The 26,406-nt window shown below is 38.0% G+C and overlaps 1 protein-coding gene across 1 annotated transcript; it reads left to right on the forward strand.

The window, feature by feature from the left end:
* Window positions 1-1,482: 1,482 nt before the first annotated feature.
* Window positions 1,483-25,840, forward strand: gsg1l (gsg1-like). The gene is made up of 5 exons (XM_053651780.1): window positions 1,483-1,771; window positions 10,669-10,716; window positions 18,749-18,901; window positions 21,992-22,103; window positions 24,544-25,840. Exons 1-5 carry the CDS (start codon window positions 1,483-1,485, stop codon window positions 24,866-24,868), a joined length of 927 nt encoding a protein of 308 aa, XP_053507755.1. The 3' UTR covers window positions 24,869-25,840.
* The last annotated feature ends 566 nt before the right edge of the window (window positions 25,841-26,406 follow it).

Raw genomic sequence — 26,406 nt, forward strand, 5'->3', positions numbered from 1 at the left:
CTGTTTAATTAGCATTCTATTGTTTCTATCGTTTTGTTTGTGATAAAACATGATCTGCAGGTCGGTGGTTCAAGCCCCAGCACCACCAAGCTACCACTCTTGAGCCCTTGAGCAAGGCCCTTAACCCTCTCTGCTCCAGGAGTGCGTATCATGGCTGAACCTGCACTCTGACCCCAACTTCCTAAAAAGCTGGGATATGCTAAAAAAATATTTCACTATGCTTTAATGTATGTGACATTAAAGCACAAATGTGACAAATAAAGGCTTCTTCTTCTTCTTATGTCAGAAGAAAAGATACACACACACACACACATTCTCCCTCTCTCTATTTCTATCTCTTTCCTAATTTTAACCATGAATTGTGCACTTAGTTGTGAAATTGCAAGTTAGAAGTTGGATAGAGAAAGAGAGAGAGTGCGAGAGAGAGTATGCCACCTTTTCTTGTGACATAAATGAAATTGAAGAAAGTCGAATCGTGTGTGTGTGTGTGTGTGTGTGTGTGTGTGTGTGTGTGTGTGTGTGTGAGAGAGAGAGAGAGAGAGAGAGAGAGAGAGACAAATGACAAAGACTGATGAAACAAAATGAAGAGAGATGGAGAGAAAGAGTGTGTGAAAAAGTTAAAGACAGCAAAGAGAAAACAGTCTGAGGAAGATAGGCATTTAATGGGAGGAAGAGGAAGTATGAGAGAGGTAGAGGGGAAACCATGTGAAATACATTGAAAAGGGGAAGACAAATATATAGAGAGCAAGAGAGCAAGAGAGAGAGAGAGAGCGAGAGAGAGAGAGAGAGAGAGAGAGAGAGAGAGAGGTTTATGTTAGGAAATATAATAAGATTAGAAAAAAGATACAGAGAGCCAGAAAACAATAGCCAAAGATAAAAAAAAGGTTTGAGAGCGAGAGAGATGGAGAGAGAGAGAGAGAGAGAGAGAGAGAGAGAGAGAGAGAGAGAATGGTCAAAGACAAAAACAGGGAGAGAGAGAAAAAGAGATAAATACGTGAAAAATGAGAGAGACAGAGAGACAGAAGAGACAGACCGCAATAGAGTGAAAGACTGATAAATAGAGGATGAAAGAGAGAGGGAGAGAAACAAAAAGATAGGGAATCATAAGAAAGAGTATTTGAGAGACAGAGGGAGAGAAAGGGAGGGAGAGAGAGAGAAGTCAGACATGTAGGGAGTGCGAAAGGTGAAGAAAGAAAGGGAGGGAATGATAGAGAGAGAGAGAGAGAGAGAGAGAGAGAGAGAGCACACCGTGGACGCGGATAGAGCGGTCTCATATCTGCGCGCGCTCTTGCTGAACTCACATCTCCACGTTTCCAGCTTCCTACCGGAAAGTCGCGCGCGCTCCTCATGCCCTTGAAGAGCACCTGTACTACCGCGTTAAACCTTTAACGCGTTGTTGAATGAGCTCGCGCGCGCTGTCTCTCCGTATCCGGTCTGAACCGTCCCGCGCATGAGCCCCGCGCGTTTAATCTCTCGTGCGCCATGAAGACGAGCCGGCGGTGTCGCGCGCTTCTCTCCGTGGGCTTGAATCTGCTCGCGCTGTTGCTCTCGAGCACGGCGTTCGCCACGGCGTATTGGTGCCAGGGCACGCAGCGTGTCCCCAAACCGAGCTGCAGCAAGGAGCGACGCCACCACTGCATCGACTACGGAGCCAACGACACCGACCCGAGCAAAGTGCACTACAGCTGGGAGACCGGAGACGACCGCTTCCTGTTCCGCCGCTTCCACGCGGGCATCTGGTACTCGTGCGAGGAGAACATCCACAGCGCAGGTGGGAGTTACACTTCACTAACTTATTATAACGCGTTACAACTCTTACTGTCATCACTTCCGACAATAATATAGTAAATATTACAAAATTATGCATCACTAATCATAAAATTGGATTGCATTTAAGTAAAGGTCTGATGACTTACTTGCCCGCTCAAACGCACCTGCCGAATTGCGTAAAACACCTTTCGCATAACATTTCACAAGTAATCATATTTTTTGGCACATATGATTACGTGATTAATATGTACCCATCTATAAAAAAAACATGTGAAGGTGCACTTCAGCGTTATGCCATGAACTGGAACGTGTGAAATATAACAAAGTGTCTAAACCTATGTGCATTTTAATTTCTCATTATTTACATGTGAAGTTCATGTGAGTCATGTGATTTTCAGGAATTATTAAGATTATTATTAAGAACTCTCAAGTGCACAAGGCCTTAATTGAAGCTTTTATGCAAGTACTAAGCCTAATTGTTTGGTTAAATTGACAGGATTTAATGCAAACCTCAGTGACTTATAAACAATAGATATTAACAACAATGTTGTTAATGAAAAAATGTTTCAAATCTAAAAAATTTTTTACACGTAGCTTCTTTAGAGGTCAAAAAAGAAAAGCTGTAATTGGTGCCAATACATAGATGTGACAGTAAATATTCTCCTATTACATATATCTACCCTCTTCCGCACACATGAGCTCATAGACAACCACAATTGTCTAGTGTTGCTGTGATTGACAGTTGATACATTGTAAGCCCCTCCCACTCAGACAGCTTGACCAGTTTTGTTCTCTTGGACTTCCGGTCATGCATGGCTGTGTCATCCGCATTGAGATTCAAACTTGCAATCACTGGAAGAAAAGCTGACTTGTGCCACAAGGGAGTCCTGTAAATGGATTGCTAATGATGACTGTCTGATTCATGAAACATGGCAACCATCAGCCAATATTCTCAAAATATTACAGCTTTTGTAATATATTACAAAATATTACAATTATAACTTTATTCTCGTATTACTATGACTTTATTCTCGTAATTTTGAGGTTATTCTCAAAATATTATCACTTTCTTCTCATAATCGTAATAAATAATAAAAAAATGGATGTGCCACTAAAACGCCGTCGTAGAACTGGCCACCAAACCAGGCGCTGTTTGTGAAGGGTGCATGGACCCTGCAAATCACTGCTTGTAGATATTAGTAGTAGAAGAAGTAGAAGTAGCATTGAATCACTGCAGCCACAAGTAGATTTTTTCCCACTTTTTTTTTTATTGATAATGGCTATCTTACCTTGTCATGCAACCATAAATTGGTCATTAAATTCTATTGAAGTATTAAATCAGATGTGTTTCAGGAAATAAACCTGTAAATGATCAAAAATATGTAAAAGTCTTACTTCATCACAGATTTGCACATGTTTACTTTCTTTACAAGTTTACTTTTCTTTTGCATTTTGCGCAGAAAGTTGGTTAACTATCATATTTCTACTAATAATTTTTTTATTGCGGTGTGTAATTATTACGTACTCTGCGCATAATTTTACTATCATCCTGCTGCAAATGGAAATATTGTGCTGTATTTGCTAACACAGCAGTGGCAGCATTAATATTTAATTTCTTGCCCAGAGCAACCGTTTTGAAAAATGTCCAAAATGGCACCTTCCTCCCTTTTTCCTACAAACAGCAAAGAGCATTATGGGCAGTTTTTTTAATTGCCCACATTCACATCATTCCTCATTCAATGGGAAGTCCCCACAGTGATATATATATATATGTGTGTGTGTGTGTGTGTGTGTGTATATATATATATATATATATATATATATATATATATATATATATATATATATATATATATATATATGTTATTCTGATAATCAATTAATCTGTTGATTAATTCTTTGCCAATTTTTATTTTCTGTATTTCAGAAAAACCATGTTATTTGACATTCTGTCCAATGTTGTCCTTCAACATTGTGCAAATTGAAGGCTATGAAAGAGGTATAAAATGTATCTATCTGGGCTATGCTATACATTGTGCAAGGGATTTAAAAAAAATATTAACAACATATTTTGAAAACAAAAAAACAACTGATTGTCCACAAGCTTTAAAGCAAAAGTTCACTATAGTAAAAATCCTAAAAACAAAAACAACAGCACAAAGTGTTAACTAGTAAGAGGGTGAATGTTCTGCAGTAACACACATTCACTCATCTGAACACAGTAACATTACTTTATTCTGTAAATGTATGACACTTCTTACATTTATATACAGTTACATGATATAACCCCTTTACAGTTTCTGCTCTCATAAAAAAAAACACACCTTTGTTTCTAAATATAGCTAGATATAGCATCAAACAACGTATTTGAATGGGATTTAATGTTTAAGCTAGGAAAATATCAGACATGCAAATGAGCAGAAACATAAAGCATCACATAAAGCAACGCTTTTTCTTCTTGGATTTTTCCCCCTTTGCCAAGTCAGTTGAGATTCCTTAGTTTTGTAGAGATAATAGAATAATATGGCTTTGTTTCAGTGTATAAAGTATAAGCGGTTAGCATTTGCACCTTTTTCACCCCTAAATTTTCATGAAATACAGTAGAAATAAATATAAGCACATAATAATGTTCAGTTTTATTTATTATACAATTATGATCAGTCTGAATGCTGGCCTTAGAACGCAGTCTGTTTACATCAGGGTTGTCATTAGTAACCTTTTTCCTACTGATCCTTGCCCTGATCCTCATCCCACACACATCTCAAAAGTTTTGCTCAAATGAAAGACTACTGATAAGCTTAATTGGTTAAAAGCTACAAAATCCAAAAGTCTGTGGTCAGATCACATAATCCCCTTACTCACTTTCAGTTTCATAATCACTTGTGTTTGGCGGAAAACTCTATTTTACATGGAAAAATCAAATTGTTTTTAATAAACAACTCTAACTCACAGCCAGTTTTCCCTAAGAGCACCCACTAGATGGATCGAGGAATGGATGGATGGATGGTTGGATGGATGGATACAGTATTGTCAAATTCAGTAGATGGAAGGATGAATGTATGGAATGATGGATGGATCGATGGATGGATCAATGGTAGGAATGATAGATACACAGACTGATGAATGGATGGATGTATGGATACTGTATTGCCAAAGTAGTATACTGAAATTATGATAGATTCATGGATGAAAGGGTAGGTAAATGAACAGATGGATGAATGAATGAATGAAAGAATGCATGATTGAATAGATTGATGGTTTGAGTAATGGATGGATGGAGTAAATGATGGATGGACACAGTATTGCCAAACAGTGTATGGAATAATGGATATATGGAATGATATATAAATAGAGTGATGGATGAATGGAAGGATGGCTGGATGAATGGATGGAACGACGGATAAATAGATAAATAAACAGATGGATGAATTGGATGGAATGACGGATGAATAGATACAGCATTGTCAAACACAGTGGATATAAGGATGAATGTATGGATGTATAGATGAATGGAATGATAGATAAATAGATTGATGGATGAATGGATAGAATGATGGATGGAAAGATGTGATGGATGAATGAGTGAATGAATGGTTGGAATGGCAGATAAACTGGTAAATAGATGGATGAATAGATGACTGGATGGATGAATGGATTTCTGGATTTCGGAGGTCAGAATAAAAAAAGTCTGTTTTCATCTGTTGGTGTTTTGAACCTGAGGAAAAGTTTGTAGATTATAGATTTAATCTGAGAGCTGTGTGTATCATCCCAACTTGCATATGAGTGTACTAAACGGCGATGATATGCTGAATGATGAGTGGCTACCATGGGCCAGTTATATAACGTAACAGGAATAGGAAGTCTTATTATCTCTATACTGAAGAACCAGCACTAGGTACAGTTTTCACATGCTCTCAGTGTTACTGCAACTCATTATAGTCAAAATACCACCAGACATCCTGGGAAATGTTTCACAACAGCATCTCTGCAGAAAATGCCTACAAATTGCTGTCAAGTGGGTTTTAATGGTTAACATGGTGTGGTGAGCAAACTGTACACTGACATTACACCCTGAGTGTTCATTAGTACAAGTCAGAGGCAGAGAAAGTAAGAAATATACATGACTTGACATGACGTTATCGCTAAAATAGTCTAGACAGTGAACACGTTTGACTGATGGAATGACGTCCAACATGGCAATAAATCCAATAAACCAGGGTTAAGGGAGGATGGAGAGTGAAAAAGACGAGAGAAGACTATGGAGTGATCACATTTATAAGGATTAACCTGTAGGATTTGGTGGTTTTTTTTTTCTTCCAAAAAAATGTTGCCAGCACTCGTAAACTCGTAACTCGGAATTTCTAATAAATAATGTAAAAGGAACATATAATTTTTAGATAATTTATACACATTTTATTGTTTAGTATTTTATTTTAAAAAAGACACATTCATATATAACACACACAATCATACAGTATAGAAACATACCAATATGTTCTTGAATGATATTCTCACTCAAAAGCATGTAAAAATTGTAGCAATTGCTAAAAAATAAAAAGAAATCAGTCATGCTCATTATTTAGACAGCTACCCTCTCAGAAATAGGAGATTAAGTCATTGTAACCCGATCGAAGGCCAGGCAGCCTCATTAATTCTGCATGTGAGGTGTTCAGGCAGTAAATTATATTAGCAAGATTAGACTGATTTGTAATGCATCGTGCTGGTGTCACTGTAGTGCAGTCGGTTAATTGATATTTAACATGGCACTGATAGAGCGAGATCACACAAGTCGTAGTCGTAGCATCATCAGAGTGGAATAAATGCTTAAAAGCTTAAAACATGGAGTTGGAGCATAGTGATTTCAAGAAAAGTTGCAGTGTTTTCAACCTAATTTCTAATCTACAGCATCTGCAGTGTATGTGTGATTATGAGAAGAATTTCAACACATTTCTCTGCAGTGAGAAAGAATAATATAACTCACTTGGAATTGAAATTGAAAGGCCTCAGAATACGACGTCTGTCACGGTTGTAATGTGAAGATGAAACCACCTTCATGAATCGTTTTATAAATTGCCCATCACATACTGATGCTTCAGTACTATAATACACATGTAGCATCGCAAGGTCAGGCATATCCCTATTTCTAGGTCAACAGACACGGGCCAAAACCAAGAGAAACAAGAACACAGAAACGAGAAGCTTAGAAAGGCATGAATACAGTTGGCAAGACTGTAACAGTGATATGCAGAGGATATAAAAAAGCAAATGTATCACAAAGCTAAAACACGTCCTCCATCTTGGCATCAATCGTTAATCGGCTTGGGCATTTACAGCACAGCGCTGCTGAATTCTCAATTCTGATTCTCCAGAAGGTGTTGATTAATTTTCTATAACAGCAGCTCTTACAGTAATGCATCTGCAAATTACAGGTGTACATTAATGTACTCGTTCTAATATGTTATGATTTCTATAGTAACAGCTCATTCACAGAGGCTTGATGTTATGTTATTTTCATTAATAAAAAGGTAATACTGGCATATTGCTGTAGTATAAGAGGAATAAAACTTTCGGTCCATACAGGATTTTTTTGTTATTGTTGCAGCCAAAAATGCTTGATTTTGTGCTTTTTATTACTACCTGAATAGGTGAAATCTCAGTTGTGTGAAATTGTTTTGCACAGTGATGTTTGTTGGTAAATGAGAACTTTTAGCTGCACTCATGTTCGATGCATGTGAATAAAAGAGGGCTTTGACTGAATGCTCGTTGTGATGATGTGACATGACGTGTCTTGGCCCGAATCTGTGAATTTGTACATTTTGAAAAATATTTTAAAGCGTAATTTGGAAAAAATTACAAGCCCCTCCGAATATTGCAGAATTTGATAGATTTTGCACTAATTTCTGCGATCGCAAAATCGCTTAATCCTGGAGGGACTGTAAAACACTTGGGTAGGTGCTGTTATAAGAAAATAAGTAACTTTGGGGGTAGTAACCGTAACTCCTTGCAGGCATTGATTATTTTCCTATACTGTAAATATGAGGAAACAGTGTTAATCCATAAAATCCCCACAGAAAAGTGTGATATGTTCTTACTTACTGGAAAGATTGCATTTTATTGTAATGAACATGCTTTGCATCATTTAGCCAGCTGGAAGAGGGATTACGTTCACCTTTGGGAATTCTAAACTTTAACAGAGAAAATTTCAGCCATGCTGATGAGCTGAATCCACAAATTATGGATAAAATGCATATAGATTTAAAAAAAAATCAACTTATATCTTTTAAACCATTTGTAGTTTTTTTTTTTATATAGTTTTACTTCTGGTTTTTTTTTCTGATTATACATTTCAAAGAATTTAAATTGTTGAGATTTTTCATAAGTTTTTTATAACTTAATTTCCCAAACAGGGATTAATATTCTTCAAATCATCTTCCGAGCTAACACAACATTCTTTAAATTCCGTATCAAAGCTGTGACTTGTGCCATGAATAATGTGCTTGGATTTGTTGTCTTTATTTTGCACTTTGTTGACATATTGCAAAATTTTAAGTGCTCCTTCCACAGACAGAGTGACTTATAGAAATAAAATACTTTAACAAGCTTCTGTCTCTTAAAGAAGCTCACCTTGCAAGGACAGCCAAGTTGTTCTGGACAAATTTTAAAGGACTGTCCTGTAAAAAAAAAACCAAAAGATGCATTAGAAGATGAACTTTAAAAATAAAAATCCTCCACATAATATTGTACTATTGTCACGTATCAAGAAACTCTAGACTCCACTTCCCATCAGCCACTGCACTGCACTAGCTGTCACATGACCACCTGCACCTGACTCACGTTTTGTTAATGAGCACTCGTGTGTGTGTGTGTGTGTGTGTGTGTGTGTGTGTGTGTGTATATATAGTCCTTGTCTGCACTGTTTGCTTGTCTTTCGTTGTCTTAGACTCTTGTTGTTTATGTCTCGGTGGTTTTGTTTCATGCCACAGTGTTATACCAAGTTGTGTTCGTGTCTTTGTTTCATAGTACGTTTGTTTCAATAAATGTCATTATCTGCACTTGCTTCTGGCTCAACCTCGATTCGTGACAACTATGCACCTGAGGCTGTTTGAATACAAACTACAGCTTTGTATGAGTACTGCATTTGCAATTCCTATTAGACTCAGTCGATGAATGAAGATCTACATTGACTGAGCGTGTAGATGAGCTCCTTCTGTCTGTAGGCATCCTCTCTGGGGAGCGCTGAAGGAGGAGCATTACACTCGTGTTGACTTCTGTCTGACCTCAGCCCTCATCCCCAGAGAGCGATTGCACAGTTTCAGTCAGGCTCCATGGGCTGACTTTTCGATTATAGCCTAGGAATCAAAAGGTCTGAGAAGACAAAAAAGTCCTGCTCATCGCTCTCACAAATATAATTGAAAGTCTAGCTTGAGACAGGATTGGGGCTCTTGCCAACAACCAATCTAGTTATCTCTTTTTGTTTGTGCCTTCTGGGTTTGTTTCGCTTGCCTGTCTCCAGAAATATAGTAACAGAATTACAACTTAAGTATAATTCCCCCCAACCGCACTCCCCCCACACCCCACCCCGAAGATATTATCATTTATTGCACACTCATACCAAAGCATAGCTCTTTGATCTAAACAATCTGAAATTAAATAATAAAATGTTTTTAAAAATACTTGAACACGGGTATGGGTTAAATCCAGGAAGTGAAGACATAAACATGAACCAAGAAACAAGGCTTTAATGACTCAATTTCTGGCAACATAACTACGTAATCATGTTGTAAAACATCACCACTGGCATTTATCAACAACAGGCAGGACCGATATATTTCTGACATTATATTTCATATTATATATCATATATATATCATGTATATAGAATATCAAATAAAGTTAAAAAATGCTAATGTAAGTAATCATTTGAGAGCCACAACAACAATAGCAAGACACTTACAGTTGGCTGAGAGTTCATCTTCAGAAATATGACGTAATTTCCTGTAAGGGAACATAGTGAGTATGAATGCTCCCTGCTTTCTGCGGTGCATTGTGTAATTTTTAGGGGGCGAATTTTCCAATGCACTGGAAGGATTTTGCAATTGAGACAGCCCTTAAATTGGCTGACTCCCTGATCAGTGCCCTGACTACTGAACTAGGGAGCTGATAAGATGCACCCTTAATATTGGAAACAAACTGAACAAGACTGGAAGCATAAACTTAAATACACAAACTAATCAAGAATGCACACAAAACAGGTGAGAACATTCATGACACATTAGTAAGCTAAACCAATCACATGACATGGCAGTGACGAGACATACACCAAACAAAATGAACATGGCTATATAAAGAATAACATAAAACACAGAAGCATCCTGGTTTGCGCTAGTAACTAAATAACTATGTTTTCCAACAAAGTCTTGAGGATAGAAATGTTTAAGTTTCGTGGCCTCTAGGTTAAATGTCAATCTGCGTTTTTTGTCTTATTTAACGTAAAAAAAGGGAGAGACTGGTAAGAGAATGACTGTTAATAGCTGCTATAATGTATGTAAGTGAGAACATAAACTAATTAGTTTCTTCTATGTTCCACAACATTAAATGTAACTAGACATAGATAATGAGGATGATGTGTTGTTCTTTACTAAACGTTTGTAATTGTTGGCAAATTGCTGTAGTATAAAAGGAATAAAACACTTTGGGATGTGCTGTTATAGAAAAACAATCAGTCAATCAATCAATCACACTGGTGTAAATGGCATAAAAATAGGTCGTTTTGACACAAGAGTTAAGTTTGGACATGCTAAGCAACTGAAGTCGATGAAGACTGATGATGAAGATTGGTGTTCTGAGAGCACACATGTTGACACCGTGGTTACCTTGGGTTTCTTTTCTTTTTTTCAGGTGAGAAATGCAGGAGCTTTATCGATCTGGCACCAGCGTCGGAGAGAGGTAAGTAATGAGTGTCATTAGAGCATCGTCGCGGCTCGTCTGATATCACACTCTGCAAAAACAGTACATTTAGTATCTGTTCTGATTGTGGCTTCATATATAGCTATATGTGTACAATATATTATATTATTATTATTATTATTAATATATTATATTACCTTTTTTTCCCATTTCAGTCCTCCATGTTATTATAAAAAGTTTTGTAGGCTTATCAGAAACGATGTATACTGGGTATTAAACTTGGGTATTAAACTTTCTATTACTATCCATATTTGCAATAAGTTAGATATTTATGCAATGAAATACATGCACAAGCTTAATATTCACAATATGCTGACTCACACCTGACCTTGCCTTATTTAAGACCACTGAAATGTATGCAATGCTAAAAATGTACATGTTAAGGCTTCACTAGGACTTATAGTACATTAGAAATAAGACTGCATCAGAAACAAGCTTACTTTGCACAGGTTTCCATGTGTATGTAAGATTTATGCTAGGAGGTCAAAGGTCATGTCAAATGACTGGTGCTAATCACATTCACAACCATTTGATCCAATCACATGCAACTCTGTCAGACTCACAAGAAAGATGGAGAAGAAAACTGCAGCGACGGCAGCTTTCGAGCAACGTTTTCTCCTCTGAGGGCTCGGCGTTAAAACCAAAAACAACACGGACATGCTATTTCTTTTAAAGATTTGTTTTATTGCATTACGGTTTAAATGGTAACAGTAAATCACAAAGACTTGCATGGCAGATGCCCCAGATAAGCAGATTTAAAAAACCTGTATAATCTTTGATAGTGCGTTTCCATTAAACAGATATTTATTTAACATTTACGGATGGACTCCCCAGTGTTAGCTCTTTGTAACAATCAGAGATAAAACTGTAACCTCAGGACAGAGGAGTTTACGGCTTTGCAGTTTCTCTATAACATGACGAGCTGTGTTTTTTCCACCTAGGTTGCATATAGCACTTTGCAGGGTTCTTTGCTTTGTAAATGTTCTTTGTGGTAGCATTTGCCTATGAGACGTGGCTACAACAACCCTTAATTTTCCAAAATACTATGTAGGAACTTTTGTTCTAAGAGTGTAGAATCATTAGCCATCTAAAAAACCATTGAGGAATCCTTGGTAAGATGGTAGAAAAATTATCCATCAGGTAACATAATCGTTGTTGCCATTTAAGAACCCTTTTTAAGACTTAAAAAAATGAATAGACTCAAATAACCTTTCTGGAACATTTGTTCCAAGAGTATAAAACCATTAGACACGCAAATAACCAATGAGGAACCCTTTTTTATCACATTGCAGAAATCCTAGCCACCCAAAGAACCCTTGAGGAACCCATTTGTAAGAGGAACCTGTGGAACACCCAAAGAACCACCAAGGAAACTTTTTTTTTTTAAAGATCGTAGAAAGCATATCAATTCAAAGTACCCTCGAGGAACCCTTTTTGTTAGATATTTTAAAATAGGCAATCTAAAGAATCCTTTTTAGGACTGCAGAAAAATTACTCTTCCAAAGAACCCTAGATGCACCCTTGTCCTCAGAATTTAGAACCATTAACCATGCAGAGGGCCACTGAGGAAACCCTTTTTTAAGATTGGAGAAAAATTACACATCTTAACAACATTTGAGGAACCTTTTTTATGACTGTAAAAAAAACTAGCCATCTAAAGAACCCTTGAGGAACACCTTCCATAATACTGTAATAGAAATGACCATCCAAGGAACCCTTTAGGAACCTTTTTAAGCTTGCAGAAACATTATACATTCAAAGAAGCCTTGAGGAACCCTATTTAGAGTGTATGAAAACAACACAACCCTGAATACACCAGGTACAAGCATAGCTCAGGGTAGAACTCAAGGAGGAAAACATTAAGTAGGAGCTAAACCAGAAAATGAGGTTGTTAGTATGTTAGTAAATGAGTTACCAAATGAGTAAATAGTAAATGAGTTCTTAGTACAACTTTTGTAGTTTGCAGTGACGTTGGGAGGTGACTGTGCAATCCTTAGCTCGTGTTTTTGGTTCTGTGAGGTGTGGAGCTGCAGAAGAGAACCAGCATTTTGTGGAAAGACAGAGGAGGAAGCAATGAGATGGAGGTGTATTTATTACAATGAATATTTGATCAGATAGCTCTGACAGCTCCTTTAGAATATGCAGAACCTCAGCAACTATCCAGAGTGATATATGAGCGATATAAACATTACAAATGAGTCTGAAGTGTCTGAACTGGTACGGTAAGTTCTAGAAGAACCTGCTGACTGTGAATAACGTCAGCGTCTCAGTCAGCATTTAGCTCCATGCATAAAGTATATCAAATGACAGAGACGGATATTTTAAGGCGGTAAAGAGCCACTGAGATTAGGTTAGTCCTGGAGGGGATTTTATTTTTGTCCCAAAAATGGGAAGAGTTTTTTTTTTTTCTGCGTGGGAGTGTTTGGTGTTGGGGCATCCATGCAGGAAGTGCTTATGAAGAGGTATGAAGCAGGGTGGAACACTTAGTGAAAGGCTGGAGGGCAGTGTGTGCGTGTGTGTGTGTGTGTGTGTGAGTGTTTGGGTGAGAGAGAAGCATTAATGCATGGTATCACTCTCATACAGCCCATTTGTTGTCTCGATTCTTTCCTCCAGAGGCTCTTATCTATCCCCGAATGAGCTGCCAAGGCTGGGTTGCTCAGAAAAATTATTGTTCTCCAGCCACAGGCAGGTGGGTTTGACCTCGCCTTGGCCGAAGCATTGGTTTCATTGTTTTGTTCGCTGTCCAGTCTGTTGCTGGGGTGAGATGCTGACTTTGCAGGAAACTTGACCATATTAATATGGAGAACATGCAAGCTTGGAACTTGCATGTTCTCCTCGTGCTTCGGGGCTTCCTCCGGGTAGTCCAGATTCCTCCACCAGTCCAAAGGCATGTGTTGTAGGCTAATTGACATTTCCAAATTGTCCATAGTGTGTGAATGGGTGTGTGAATGTGTGCGCGATTGTGGCCTGCGATGGGTTGGCACCCTGTCCAGGTTGTCCCCCGCCTTGTGCCCCGAATTCCCTGGGATAGGCTCCAGGCTCCCCACGACCCTGTGTAACATAAGCATGAATGGATGGTTACAACCATACCCGCTTTAGGTTTTAAATCCAAATCCTGATCCGATCACAGATTATGTGATGTCACAACTGCTTGAAAAAAATGAAGAATGTTAACAGTAATATGTATAAGATGACTACAATTTTCGATTTCCATTTTGACCTATGATAGTTCTTGGTAGTGGATTCAAACTTTCTCCATTCTCAACTGTCTCACCCATGCCAAAAGAAAAGTTTAATTTCTACCATTTTCTCTGGCTCTACTGGAGAAATGATAGAGCCTTCAAGAAGATCTCTATGCTTTGAGGGAAGATTGAACTTTTGTTTTGCTGGCTTTTGAAGAATAAAGGCTGGATTCTCAAAGATATACCACTGCGTCTTGAACTCTCAAAGATAACTGCTTTCGGACATAAATATTGCATGTTACTGTCACATCTCAAGTTCTTTTCATCACATCCTAACACTCAGTTCTTCTCCCACTTTGTAATTCTCATACACTTCTTTTTTAACCAAAAGCAAGTATAAGAAGATCCAAACCCTGTGAGGATCTACATGAGTAAATAAATATAAGAAAGATAAGAAGCAAACCATGGCCCTATTTGGATGGGATTAGCTTCTCAGAATGACATCACTCCTGAAATATCGGTCATCTCTGTCATGTATGTGTTTGGAAGGCCATGAGTTCTGTATCCTAGCCAGATGTTTGCATCCTACATGGTGATATGATCGCATATTGAATCTTTTTCTAAAACGCTGTTTTCCTTTGTTAGTATAAAAAGAAAAAAAAACCTGTGAAAGTTTACTGCTGTGTGTTGCTCAATTTGTTTGTTTGTTTTTGTTTGTTTGTTTGTTTGTTTGTTTTCTTCTCAATGGAATATTTGGGAAAGGGAGGGGAGGAGAGAAGAAAAAAGGTGATGTTCAGCAGACATGTTTGGTAGACGTGTTCAGCAGAAATGTCCAGCAGAAATGTTCAGCAGAAATGTTTAGTTCAGCAGAAATGTTCAACAGAAATGTTCAGCAGAAATGTTTAGCAGAAATGTTCAGCAGAAATGTTTAGTTCGGCAGAAATGTTCAGCAGAAATGTTTAGTTCAGCAGAAATGTTCAGCAGAAATGTTTAGTTCAGCAGAAATGTTCAGCAGAAATATTCAGCAGAAATGTTTAGTTCAGCAGAAATGTTTAGTTCAGCAGAAATGTTCAGCAGAAATGTTTAGTTCAGCAGAAATGTAAAGCAGAAATGTTCAATAAAAATGAAACTGGAAAAATAAAACGCTACAATCATGACATTGTGGCATGCCTACAAGCTTCTAGTGAAGATGGAATGGAAAGTCATGTGAGCTGTAAAAAATAGAGGGCCTTCCCTTTACTATCATATTGTAAAAGTATTTAGAAATTTTCTGGATTGGTATACTCTGTGCAGGGGCGGACTTTACCATTAGGCAAAGGTCGGCAATTCCGAGTTACCAAGGGCCAGCAAAACTGCATAAATTTATGGTTAAGAAAGTTTTATTTTTAATCTTCGCTAATTAATTATGTTTTTCTAAAAATTTTCTAATGTACCCACTACATTGGACTATTCCACAGTTTTACTGCGCATCTGTGGAAATGATTCAGGAAGAAAGTAGCCAACTCATGCAAACATCGGCGAGGTCACGTGTAGTGTACAGACAGAGCAAAAATTAAGCAAAGGTACCCCAGTGTTGCTGAAAAAAGGAGAAAGCGGGAGGAAAGCAAAAGTTTTTTTTTTTTAATCAAAGCCTGTGGAGTGTTTGTGAAGGCAAGTTGCAGTTCTGTAGGTGCTGACAGCTCTAGCATTACAGCCAAAGAACAACGAGGTCGGGAGAGACAGCAGGGTTCAAGCTCTCTCTCTTTTTCTCTCTCTCTCTCTCTCTCTGTCTCACACACACATACACATAGACATGCTTTTTCAAATATACATTTTCTCATCCACATTATATATACACACACACACACACACACACACACACACACACACACACACACACATATATATATATATATATATATATATATATATATATATATATATATATATATATATATATATATATATGTGAATGTATATACATACACACATACACGCACATACTCTCATATGTATACACCCCACTTCTCCTTCTTCTCCTCCACATTCCCTCCTAAAGCTCTGCTGTCCTGCTCCCAAATGAAACCCTGAACTCTTGAGATATGGTCATGGGTGACTTTAATGTCACATGATGATAGTGGGCCATTCAGATGTGGATTCATGTTCATTGCTACTTCAAATAAATATATTTAAATATTACTACAATTTAGAAAAAAGTAGAATATTTTAATAAGCTGCTGTCCTGCTGTAGCATACAGCGACTTATTGTGTGCTCTTGGATAGTGGTTGTAATGAAATAGACTTATTTATTAATATCAAGATTAATTTCATAATATTTATATTAGAAAATATGGTAAATGATCTGAACTTATATAGTGCTTTTTTAATCTTAGCAGTTCTACAAAGCACTTTACACTGATTCTCATTTACCCATTCACATACACACTCACACACCAGTGGTAACAGAGCTGCCATGCAAGGCACTAACTTGCCATCGGGAGCAACTTGGGGTTCAGTGTCTTGCCCAAGGACACTTCGGCATGTGGAGTCATGTGGGCCGGTAATCAAACCGCCAAACCTACGATTAGTGGACAACCCGCTCTACCACCTGAGCCACAGGAGCCCATTATTATCCATCCATCCATCCATCTTCTATACCGCTTATCCTCTTCAGGCTCACAGGGAACCTGGAGCCTATCCCAGGGAGCATGGGGCACAAGGCGGGGTACACCCTGGACGGGGTGCCAATCCATCGCAGGGCACAATCACATACACATTCACACACCCATTCATACACTATGGACACTTTGGACATGCCAATCAGCCTACCATGCATGTCTTTGGACTGGGGGAGGAAACCGGAGTACCCGGAGGAAACCCCCTGTAGCATGGGGAGAATATGCAAACTCCGCACACACAGGGCCACGGCGGGAATCGAACCCCCGACCCTGGAGGTGTGAGGCGAACGTGCTCACCACTAAGCCACTGTGCGATTATTATCATTATTATTGTTATTATTATTATAGTGGTAGTAGTATTATTATAGTAGTGGTCTATTTTTTTTGGGGGGGGAGGGGTTAAAATGATTAGATGTGGATTCATGTAAGTATTAAAAAGTTATATAAAGTCTACACTGCACCCAGATGATGCCCCCTGACTAGCTAACACATTGTCTTGATTGTTTTATATTTTATAACACACTGTTCTTCTGTTTCTGTTTGCCTATTTAGCAAATATGACTTGATATCTGTTCAGTGCTACTTCAAATAAATTTGTTTAAATAGCATTTATGTTTCTGTTTTGTTATATTTTTATACTAGTAACTGTGTTAAAAATTGGCCTAAACATCAATGAGTTGGTGTGTTATGATAGGGCGTGTTGTGGGCTGGGTGTGGTGGTCCGCTCTGGGTCAGAAAGTCCAAGTCCACTTTTTGGTCCCAGTCCACCCCTGATTATTGCTATTAATGCTAAATTACATATGCTGTAAATGTAACTATCAATGTTAAAACACTGAAATGAGGGCCCCATTCCTATATTTTGCCTAGGGCCCCCAAATCACTAAATCCACCCCTCGGTCTGTATTCTCCATTGTCAGGTGAAGTTAGTAAGCACTTAACCATTTACTAAGGAGCAGACAAACTATTAGTGTCCATAATGGTTTTTGATTGATTACAAATTAGTCTCTATAGTAACTTATTGTGGTTATAGGTAATTAATCAGGAACTACAGTGTAATACTTGATTAATTAAGCATTAACTAAGGAAACATAATGTAAATCTTATAGAGATACCATTTGTTTGTAAAATCCTATATCTATCTATCTATTTATCTATGTATCTGGACAGGAGTAATATTATAAGACATTGACATTTTGTCAACAATCAGCAGGCATATTGGCCTGAGGCACACCATGTAAACTTAATACCATCCGAATAAGACTACAGATATGACTAACTGTCTTCTCACCCGTGCTATGAGGTGATGAGTAAATGTAGAATGCTGATAACTTTGGGAACACTCTTGGGACCGTCTGATAAGAGCTTTTCCCAGCTCACTTAGAAATAAAAATCAATTTCTCAACATGTGGAAGGAGGTAGGTAAGAAGGAGGTAGAGGAGGTAGGTAAAGTTATGTTGTCTCAAAGTATCATTCCACTTTACCAAAGCAGAGTATAATTAGGTTTATCATAAGCAAGTCCGTATTTGAGATAATGAAAACAGCAACAGGGTGGTATATTAAGTTTCTGAGTAGGTAGAACTGGTGCTTAGAAAATGCAAGTGTTTTAGTCCATGATAGTTATAATGTACAATTCAACATAAAGAAGTATAAAGAAAACAGGGCTCAGACAACAAGACTCCGACTGTAGAAAATGCGCAACACAACTTCTCCAAGATACTATAACACAAAAGGGAATAAATAGGCAAACTGTTTAAGAATTTAACACAGAAAAGGTGAACACAAAAGGGCAAAAAAAAACAACAATGCCAGTTCAGTGTTGGAGCCAGATCTGTAACAGAAACAAAAACATGAGCATGTGGATTTCATTGCAATGTGAAGGGGGAAATGTTGGTATATAAGACAGTCTAAGCTTGCTACTCTCACTGCTCATCCTTAGCTTAACCGTTTGTAAGTGTGAATTCCTACAAATTTGGAGATACCTACTTTTACAGTGGTCTTTCAAATAAAATAAATCATGGCAGCATCCTTTAAACTCACAATGTCAAATGTGATTTTGTTTGCTAATAATGAAGGTTGAGCCATTCACTATTGTATGAGTATGTGTACAGAAATGACTACATTTATTACACAGTGGTGGAGTGCTCACAAGTATGTGTGTGTGTGGGTTTGCAGGTGTCCTTTGGCTGTCAGTGGTCTCTGAGGTGCTATACATCATGCTGCTGGTGGTTGGCTTCAGCCTAATGTGCTTGGAGCTCTTTCACTCCAGCAATGTGATTGATGGCTTGAAGCTGAACGCCTTTGCTGCCGTCTTCACGGTGCTGTCAGGTAATCCAGAAAAACCTGTTTATACATTTCCACCTTACACATAGGCTACAGCTCCAAGTGATGATACCTACACTGACCTGAAGTGCATGCTAGTTGGATATTTTAAATAAATTGAAGAACATGACAAACCAAAGTACCACTTAAGCGTCCTCAATGTAGAAAGGATCCTCAGGGTGAATGTTCAACTATTATATCTCTCAAAAGGATTCTATTTGGAAACAATCCTATGTTGTTGGATACTACACAGAACCATTAAAGGTTCCCACAGAGGGGTAAACTAAAGAACCCTTTAGACTGCTAGATGAACCTTTTTAAAAGAGTGCATCTACTTTTACCATTGGAGACCAATAAACTTCATCCACCCACGCCTTCATTCACACATCTACACTCATCAGGAGTTCATAGCCTGTTCTTTAAGGGTTCCCTCAACCGAAATTTCCCCTGAGCACCAAACCGATGAACCCTTTTTAAGAGTGCATATTATGTTGTTTTACCATTGGAGATCAATAATGTTCATCTCTCCATCCATCCATCATCTACACTTTTCAAGAGTTCTTAGCTTGTTAAAGGGGTTCTACTTTCAGTGTTCTCTAATAGATAAAGATTGTTGTAGGATTCTACATAGATCCTTTAAGGGTTCCAATTGAGAGGTAAGCTGAAAAAGCATTAAGGGTTCTAGATTTAACCTCCAACCCATAACCCTCCACCTCAACCCCAAGACACAATCTATAGAGTCTATAGAACCTATAGATATACATTATTATAAAAAGAGATCCCCAGGGATCCTTTGAATGTTTAACTGTTCCAGCTTGCTAAAGGGGTACTATTTGGAAACAACAGCTTACTGAAAACAATCCTCTGTTTTCAGGTTCTACACAGCCTGAGCCTTTAAAGGTTCCTTCAGAAGTGCAAACTGAAGAACCTTGTATGGTTTTAAATTAACTTTTTTTAAAAGATTGTATAGCACCCAGTTTTATACTTCAAGTTCAAGTTCATCTCTCCATTCATCCATCTTCATCAAGGGTGCTTAGCTTGTTAAAGGGGTTTTACTGTAGCAGTCTCTATTAGAGAAATGTTTAGGGTTCCCCACGAGAGATAAACTGAACAACCCTTAAGGGTTCTTGATTTAACCTTACCCCAAGACATTATCTATCTACATTCTTCTTAGAAAGGGATGATTATGAGTAGTTTAACTGATCTGGATTTCTAAAGGAATTCCATTTGGAGACAACCCTCTGTTGTTGAGTACTGCACAGGGCCTTTAAAGGTTCTCCTAGAGGGCCAAACCTCTAGGTTTGCATAGCACCTAGTTTACCCTTGGAGGTCAGTAACATTCACAGGTCCTATACGATTCATAAAGTGATTCTATATGGTATGCTCTCTGATAGAGAAACTCTGTTGTTAGGTTCTGCATAGAACCTTTAAGGGTTCCACCTAAGACAGACTCTTTTACTTAAACCCCTCCTCCCCCACCTCAAAGGTCTAGGGGTCTATCTACATATTTATAATAAACATAGAAACTAGAACCTACGTATAACATTTTAGGCGTGACAAACCAAAGAACCATTTATGGCACTAGATGGAAACTTGCTGTCAGAGAGTATACCTATTGTATGTAAAGAAAAGAGAAATGGTTTGTCCAAATTGTGATTAAAAAAACTGTTTAGATTTATTCAGATGTAAAAATGAGTAGAGAGTTTAAGCAAAGTGTCAACTTTTTTGTCTAAGATTTTTTTTTTTTTAAACTTTTGAAAATAAAGCATCTTAGCCCTGGTTGCCTCATTCCCTGATCCCTCACTGTCAGATTGCCAGGAACAGCTGCTCCTTTTTGAATTGAGATTATTCGATTTGCCCAGCTGGTCCCCAGCTCTGTTCATTTGGGCATTTAATACTCACTAATTCCAGACGCAGCATCCGGTCGGGGAGAGATCTCCGACCCAGAGATGAGCCTCGGTTCAGCCAGCTGACACAGATTAAAGAGGTTCACGCTGGTGCTATCAATCAGCATCTGAAGGAATGAGAGTGTATGCTGGCTGACCTTCACTTCGTCTAACAAATACCAATATCCGTATTCATTTTATATACTCACTGCTGTCTCGATTCAAAATCCTGGATTATAATCTGAGAGCCTGCGTCAATAACAGTTATCAGCTGTAAACGTCTGTTTACAACATAACACAGGGGTTCTCAAGCTTTTTTGTGCACTGACCCAATTTTCGAGGACTGAAATTCTGCCGGACTGGGCTTGTGCGTCACACTGCAGCATACGTATTAGAGTCAGGCAGTGTAGTTGAAAGCGTGCATTTCATCTAAACCTAGATCTTTACTTTGATTAGATGCTTATAACAGCACTGAAACCTGCTTTCCATAAGTAAGTGCAACAAATAGTTGAGTCAGTTAGGTTCACATAATGCATTTCATACACTTTGTGCCAGCTAAAAGACAAAAAATTGTGTTTTAACCCCAAGTTTATTGATTAGTTTGGTTTCAGAACTGTTTTCTTCATGGATTTCAGTCCAAAATTGCTGCAGCCTTAATGCATATGATCTTCTCATCTAATTAACTTTTGAACACTATCCTGTGTGAGCTTTCTAAAAAAAACTCAGAGAAATGGTGTTTTTACAGTGACTCATAACGCCTTGCTTTATGTAGGCTTCTGGCATATTGAATATATAAACCTGAAGCCACACACACACTTCTCAACACATACGCACACCCACATCCTCAGAATCCTGAGTCCTCCCTACACTGAGAAGTCCCCAGTGTGGAATCACACCTACAGTCCAGCTGGACACGAACATTGAAATGCACAAAATATCCAATTGTTTTAATCACTTTTGCTGTTTTTATGAGGTTTCTTTTTTTCTGATAACATCTGGCTTGGTAGCTCCATCATTTGAGGTGGGAAGCATTTTAACCCAAAAAGAAACTTTGACCAACTTCATGATCACCTTTCAGAGTTAGTAGTAACAGCTAGTTGGCTTACTAAAGCTAAAGTGAAAGTGAGGTAGACAATCTAGAAATATCTTTAATGTTTCATCAAACTCAAAGAATTATAATTATAAATCATTCATGTGTCACTATGTCCAGGACTTTTGGGAATGGTGGCTCACATGATGTACACCCAGGTGTTCCAGATCACAGTCAGTCTGGGACCCGAAGACTGGAGACCACACACCTGGGACTACGGCTGGTCCTTCTGGTCAGTGTTTCTTCTTAGCATTATGCACCCTACACTATGAACAACTTCTTTTTAACTTAGTAATACTGTATAGCTCAGATCTGGATGCAATTGTATAAAAAACATTTTGTTGAATGAGGTATCCTGCTAGGAATCTGCTAGCATAGACGAGCTGTATTTTTAAAGAATGTTTTTTGGTGTTCTTAGGGCTGTATTCAGACTCACCGACTTAAGTCAAATATTTACTCAGGGAAAGTTACTCATATTTAGAGTCCAGTTATGCAGTTGCTTAAGTTGATTTCATGGCCTCCCAATATGGCTTCCATACTCATTGTTCATCAGCTTATTTTGCATAAAAAATTTTTTACACCATGCTTCAACATTTAATTTTGCGCACAACCTGGTGAAGCTATGAGATTCTAAATTGGTGTCATGAATTGTCAACATAATGTGTGCGCAGGATAAAATCTAGACACTTTTAATTGATTTTGTTCATTGAATACACTATTGTCTAAAGAAAACTGCGCAATGGTTTGAAGCATAAGTTGACCAAGCATTCATCTACTACACATCCAACTCACTTTGTGTGTTGTTTATAATAAATTTGGTTGGAAATTAGCAATGTCTCTGATTAAGATGACAGTGTGCTCCCATTTTAGCTGGTTCCTCAGTTTTATTTCCACTCTGCTAGTACCAACATCTCACCACAAAGGAAAAGGGTAAGAAGTAAAAGGCATTTTGTGCCACACACTGAATGTAAATCTGGGATAATGAATCGTACTAAAGAAGGAGCTGTCGCAAGTGTGTAGGTGTTTGGACCTTATTCTGCAGCACATGCAGCACGCTCTAATGGACTTCTATCACTGAAAATCCATTCCCATTAACGTGCACATTCCTCACAACACTGCCCAACAACAAAATGCCCACATCACCAAGTGCACGCTTAAATGTTTTTTTTTCTCTCTTGATGGCAATTTGTGGAAAAAGCTTTAAATTTGGACAAAAGAATGTATTTAAAAAATGCTGTACATCGCAAACTTTCCATCATATTGAATCATTGTGAGATTATTAATTATTATTAATTAATTGATCTATTTTAAAGATGTGGAACCTTTTAAATACTTTTTTGTATAGAACAAATGGTAACACTAAGGGTAGTATTTATAGGGCTATACAACACCTGCATAAACTCTTTATAACTACTGATCTTCAAAAATATTTATAAAAGCATATTATAATAGGTGGAAGCTAACATACAGATTGTGTGTGTCAGTTTTCATATCAAGTTGACATAACCTATGAGTCAAGTGGTGTAAGGCTGTGTCATGACATTTTCATAGCTGACTTATGTTACAACTTTGAGTTGAATAGAAAAAAAATTGATTGCTTTATATGAAAGAATGAAAACTTTTTAAAATGAGTAGTACAAGGTGCTATGAATTTCACATAATGAATGAGTGCAGTTCAGTTCTGTGAGCACTGAGCACTTCTGCACAGTCTTTCATCTGGATCAATGTCACATGCCAAAAACTAAAGGAGGAAACAAGTCCAGCAGTGTTTACTGGGAATGTTGCATTGAACAAATATATGTATGTATTAGCCTCTCTGTTCATATAGTGATGAAACATTTGTATTGTGCGAATGATTTGTGTTATTTTGGTGCTTGGATAAGAAGCTCTTGAGACATGCACTGGGTTCTGACAGGCATGAAAGTGGTATTTACATTGGCTGAATTACCACAGATGCTCTACTGCCATCCATTAACCCAGGATGAAATTGCTTCATTTGTTTTTTGCCATCTGGCCAATTTCTTTTAGCGTTTTTTTTCTCCCCCACTTCTTTTTCATGTTAGTTTTTTCCTGCCGCTTTGAAAGCAGTAAGCTAGAACTCTGTAAATCAGGAGATAATTGCAGTTAAGGCTGGTTGAAATCCATCAGGGTATTGTGTTAATTTTTTCAACTTCACAAGCTATTCCGGCACTTTTGGATAGAGTTAATTTCTCAAGCATGAACTCAAGTCACGGACATTTTTTTCCCCGTCCAGGATGTTTAAGGAAATTAAGCAAGAATTTCTTTTTATTTGGTTTTCTGTCAGTTGTTATGCTACTGACTGTAACTCAGTATTCAGGCAGTTATAAATTTAAAAAACTGTTCTTAGGTTATGAGAACAAACAATACAATTTGAAGGATAAGCAGACGTAACACTCACGTATGCGTAACACTCACACAAATTCTTAATACTCCTTAAATTGGTATTTATGCCTGAATACTGACAAGCTTGAACCCAAAGCTGGAGAGATTCTTCATTTATAGCTCCAGTTTGAATTAATAGATTTTTACTGATAAGCTAAACGTTTCGTTTGTACCAGTTAGGACTGCAACATAGATCTAAAAACGCTAGATTTTCATAAATTACCTAGAGCTGCTAAGATGAAAAGTTTCTCTGTTTTGTCTTCTCTCAGCATGGCATGGGGATCTTTCACCTGCTGCATGGCCGCCTCCGTCACCACGCTCAACTCCTACACGAAGACGGTCATCGAGTTCCGGCACAAGCGCAAGCTCTTCGAGCAGGGTCTTCGTGAAGAACAAGCCTTCCTAGACCAAGAGGCCTTCCACTACTTCCAGGATCGCTCTGTGCAGTCCATCTCTAGCTCGGTGGACCTGTACCCAGGCCACAGCAACACCCATGGCAGCACCTATAGCAGTGGCCGTGGGAAAATACATGCGCCTTCAACTTCCGTGGACATGGCGGACAACGCGGATTCTCTGGGAGAGGAGCAATGCTGAGGATGGCTACTCGCATAGACCTTTTTATGATCTGAATATATACCGACATTGAGGATTGCGAACTGCATCTAAGCACTCTCCGGAAGACACGTGGCATTGTGATGGACCTATTTTCTTGGGGCGGGTATAAAAAGTGGGTTTATATTTAATTATACAAACAAAGGTGAAATATTTTCTGCATATCTAAAAAGGAAGGAAATGACAATGATACTGAAACTGTGATAAGAGCTTGGTAGTCAATTGTGAATTGAGAACAGGGACAATTTCTGAACATAGCTATGAAAGGTGCACTAACACTGCCACACAAATAACAATGCATTGGGTATCAACAGGGTGCCTGCAGGTTTTTATTTAAGTCGTCTGAAATGACATTTTTTGCAGCCTGAAGTACTAAATCGTCAAACTCATCTCTATATTTTAAAAAAGTTTTTTCATATGCAAGTTACTTTGAGATAACTTTTGAGGACATTACGAGGACGTTCTAAGGACACCATTTTGTTACGTTTATGGAAATATCTTGAGGTTTCCTGCAGACACCCTGTTAAACAGAAATCTGAAGAATGGTTTTATAGGCACTGCCAGACATGCAAGTGTTGCATTATCTGTCTATATATAAATATATATCAAATGTCCTCCATCGCTGAATATGCCTTTGTGTTGAAAACAGCAGATTAGCACAGTGTTTACATTCGATCCCCACAGAAGCACAGCTTGATACTTTCAGCATCTCGAACCATTGATTAGATTAGCCTGTTCTTGATTTTGTGACTTTCGTATGCATTACTGAATTGTTGAGCAATGGCGGTTATGGGCCAAGCCTGTTCCTTTTATTTATTTATTTATTTATTTATTTATAATAATTTTTATGATCTTACTCTTAAATGTATATGTAATTTAATACATTCTTCTGCTTTTGAACGTATTAAAATCTATTTATCTATGTATGTAACCATTTGATGAAAACCAGTTTCAGACTGACTTACAGCTTTTGTGTTTTTCTTGAAAAGTGTCTATTCAGCTCTATGTGTTAAACACACACACACCCAACCACACACACATGCACACACACAACATGGAGTGTGACGGCATTCCACATCATATGTTGCTATATTAGCGCAAAAATGCAGCTCAGGACTGTTTTTTAGTAAACTGGTATGTGATATCTTCAGGTATCATCTGATGTTACCAGGATTTCAGGATAGAAAAGCAATAACAGACACATCTCAGAAGAAAAGCACACCTTTCTTTTCATCCGTCATCTGCAGTAATCTACGGCCAAGTAATGTGTGTGTGTGTGTGTGTGTGTGTGTGAGAGAGAGAGAGAGAGAGTGTGTGTTTCATTTCTGAAAAGGATTTATGGCATGTGAGCCCTTGATTTCCACAAAATTTACTGGAAGTCATAAAAATAGTGAGTAGCAACATGTTGAAGATCCTGTATTCAGCAGAGCCACAGAGACAAAACTTAATCTTGGGTTAACATCAGCTGATTGAAATTGTGCTTATATATACAGTTCCTTGCATAAGTTTTCACCCACTAT

This window comes from Ictalurus furcatus, chromosome 2 (assembly GCF_023375685.1).
Source record: "Ictalurus furcatus strain D&B chromosome 2, Billie_1.0, whole genome shotgun sequence".
Classification (NCBI taxonomy): Eukaryota; Metazoa; Chordata; class Actinopteri; order Siluriformes; family Ictaluridae; genus Ictalurus; species Ictalurus furcatus.

Bases quoted from the DNA above. Each gene is read 5' to 3' on its own strand.
- gsg1l (XM_053651780.1), top strand. From the start codon at position 1,483: ATGAAGACGAGCCGGCGGTGTCGCGCGCTTCTCTCCGTGGGCTTGAAT. The intron at 18,902-21,991 runs GTAATCCAGAAA...CACTATGTCCAG, and splicing joins CGTCTTCACGGTGCTGTCAG to GACTTTTGGGAATGGTGGCT. The intron at 22,104-24,543 runs GTCAGTGTTTCT...GTCTTCTCTCAG, and splicing joins GACTACGGCTGGTCCTTCTG to CATGGCATGGGGATCTTTCA.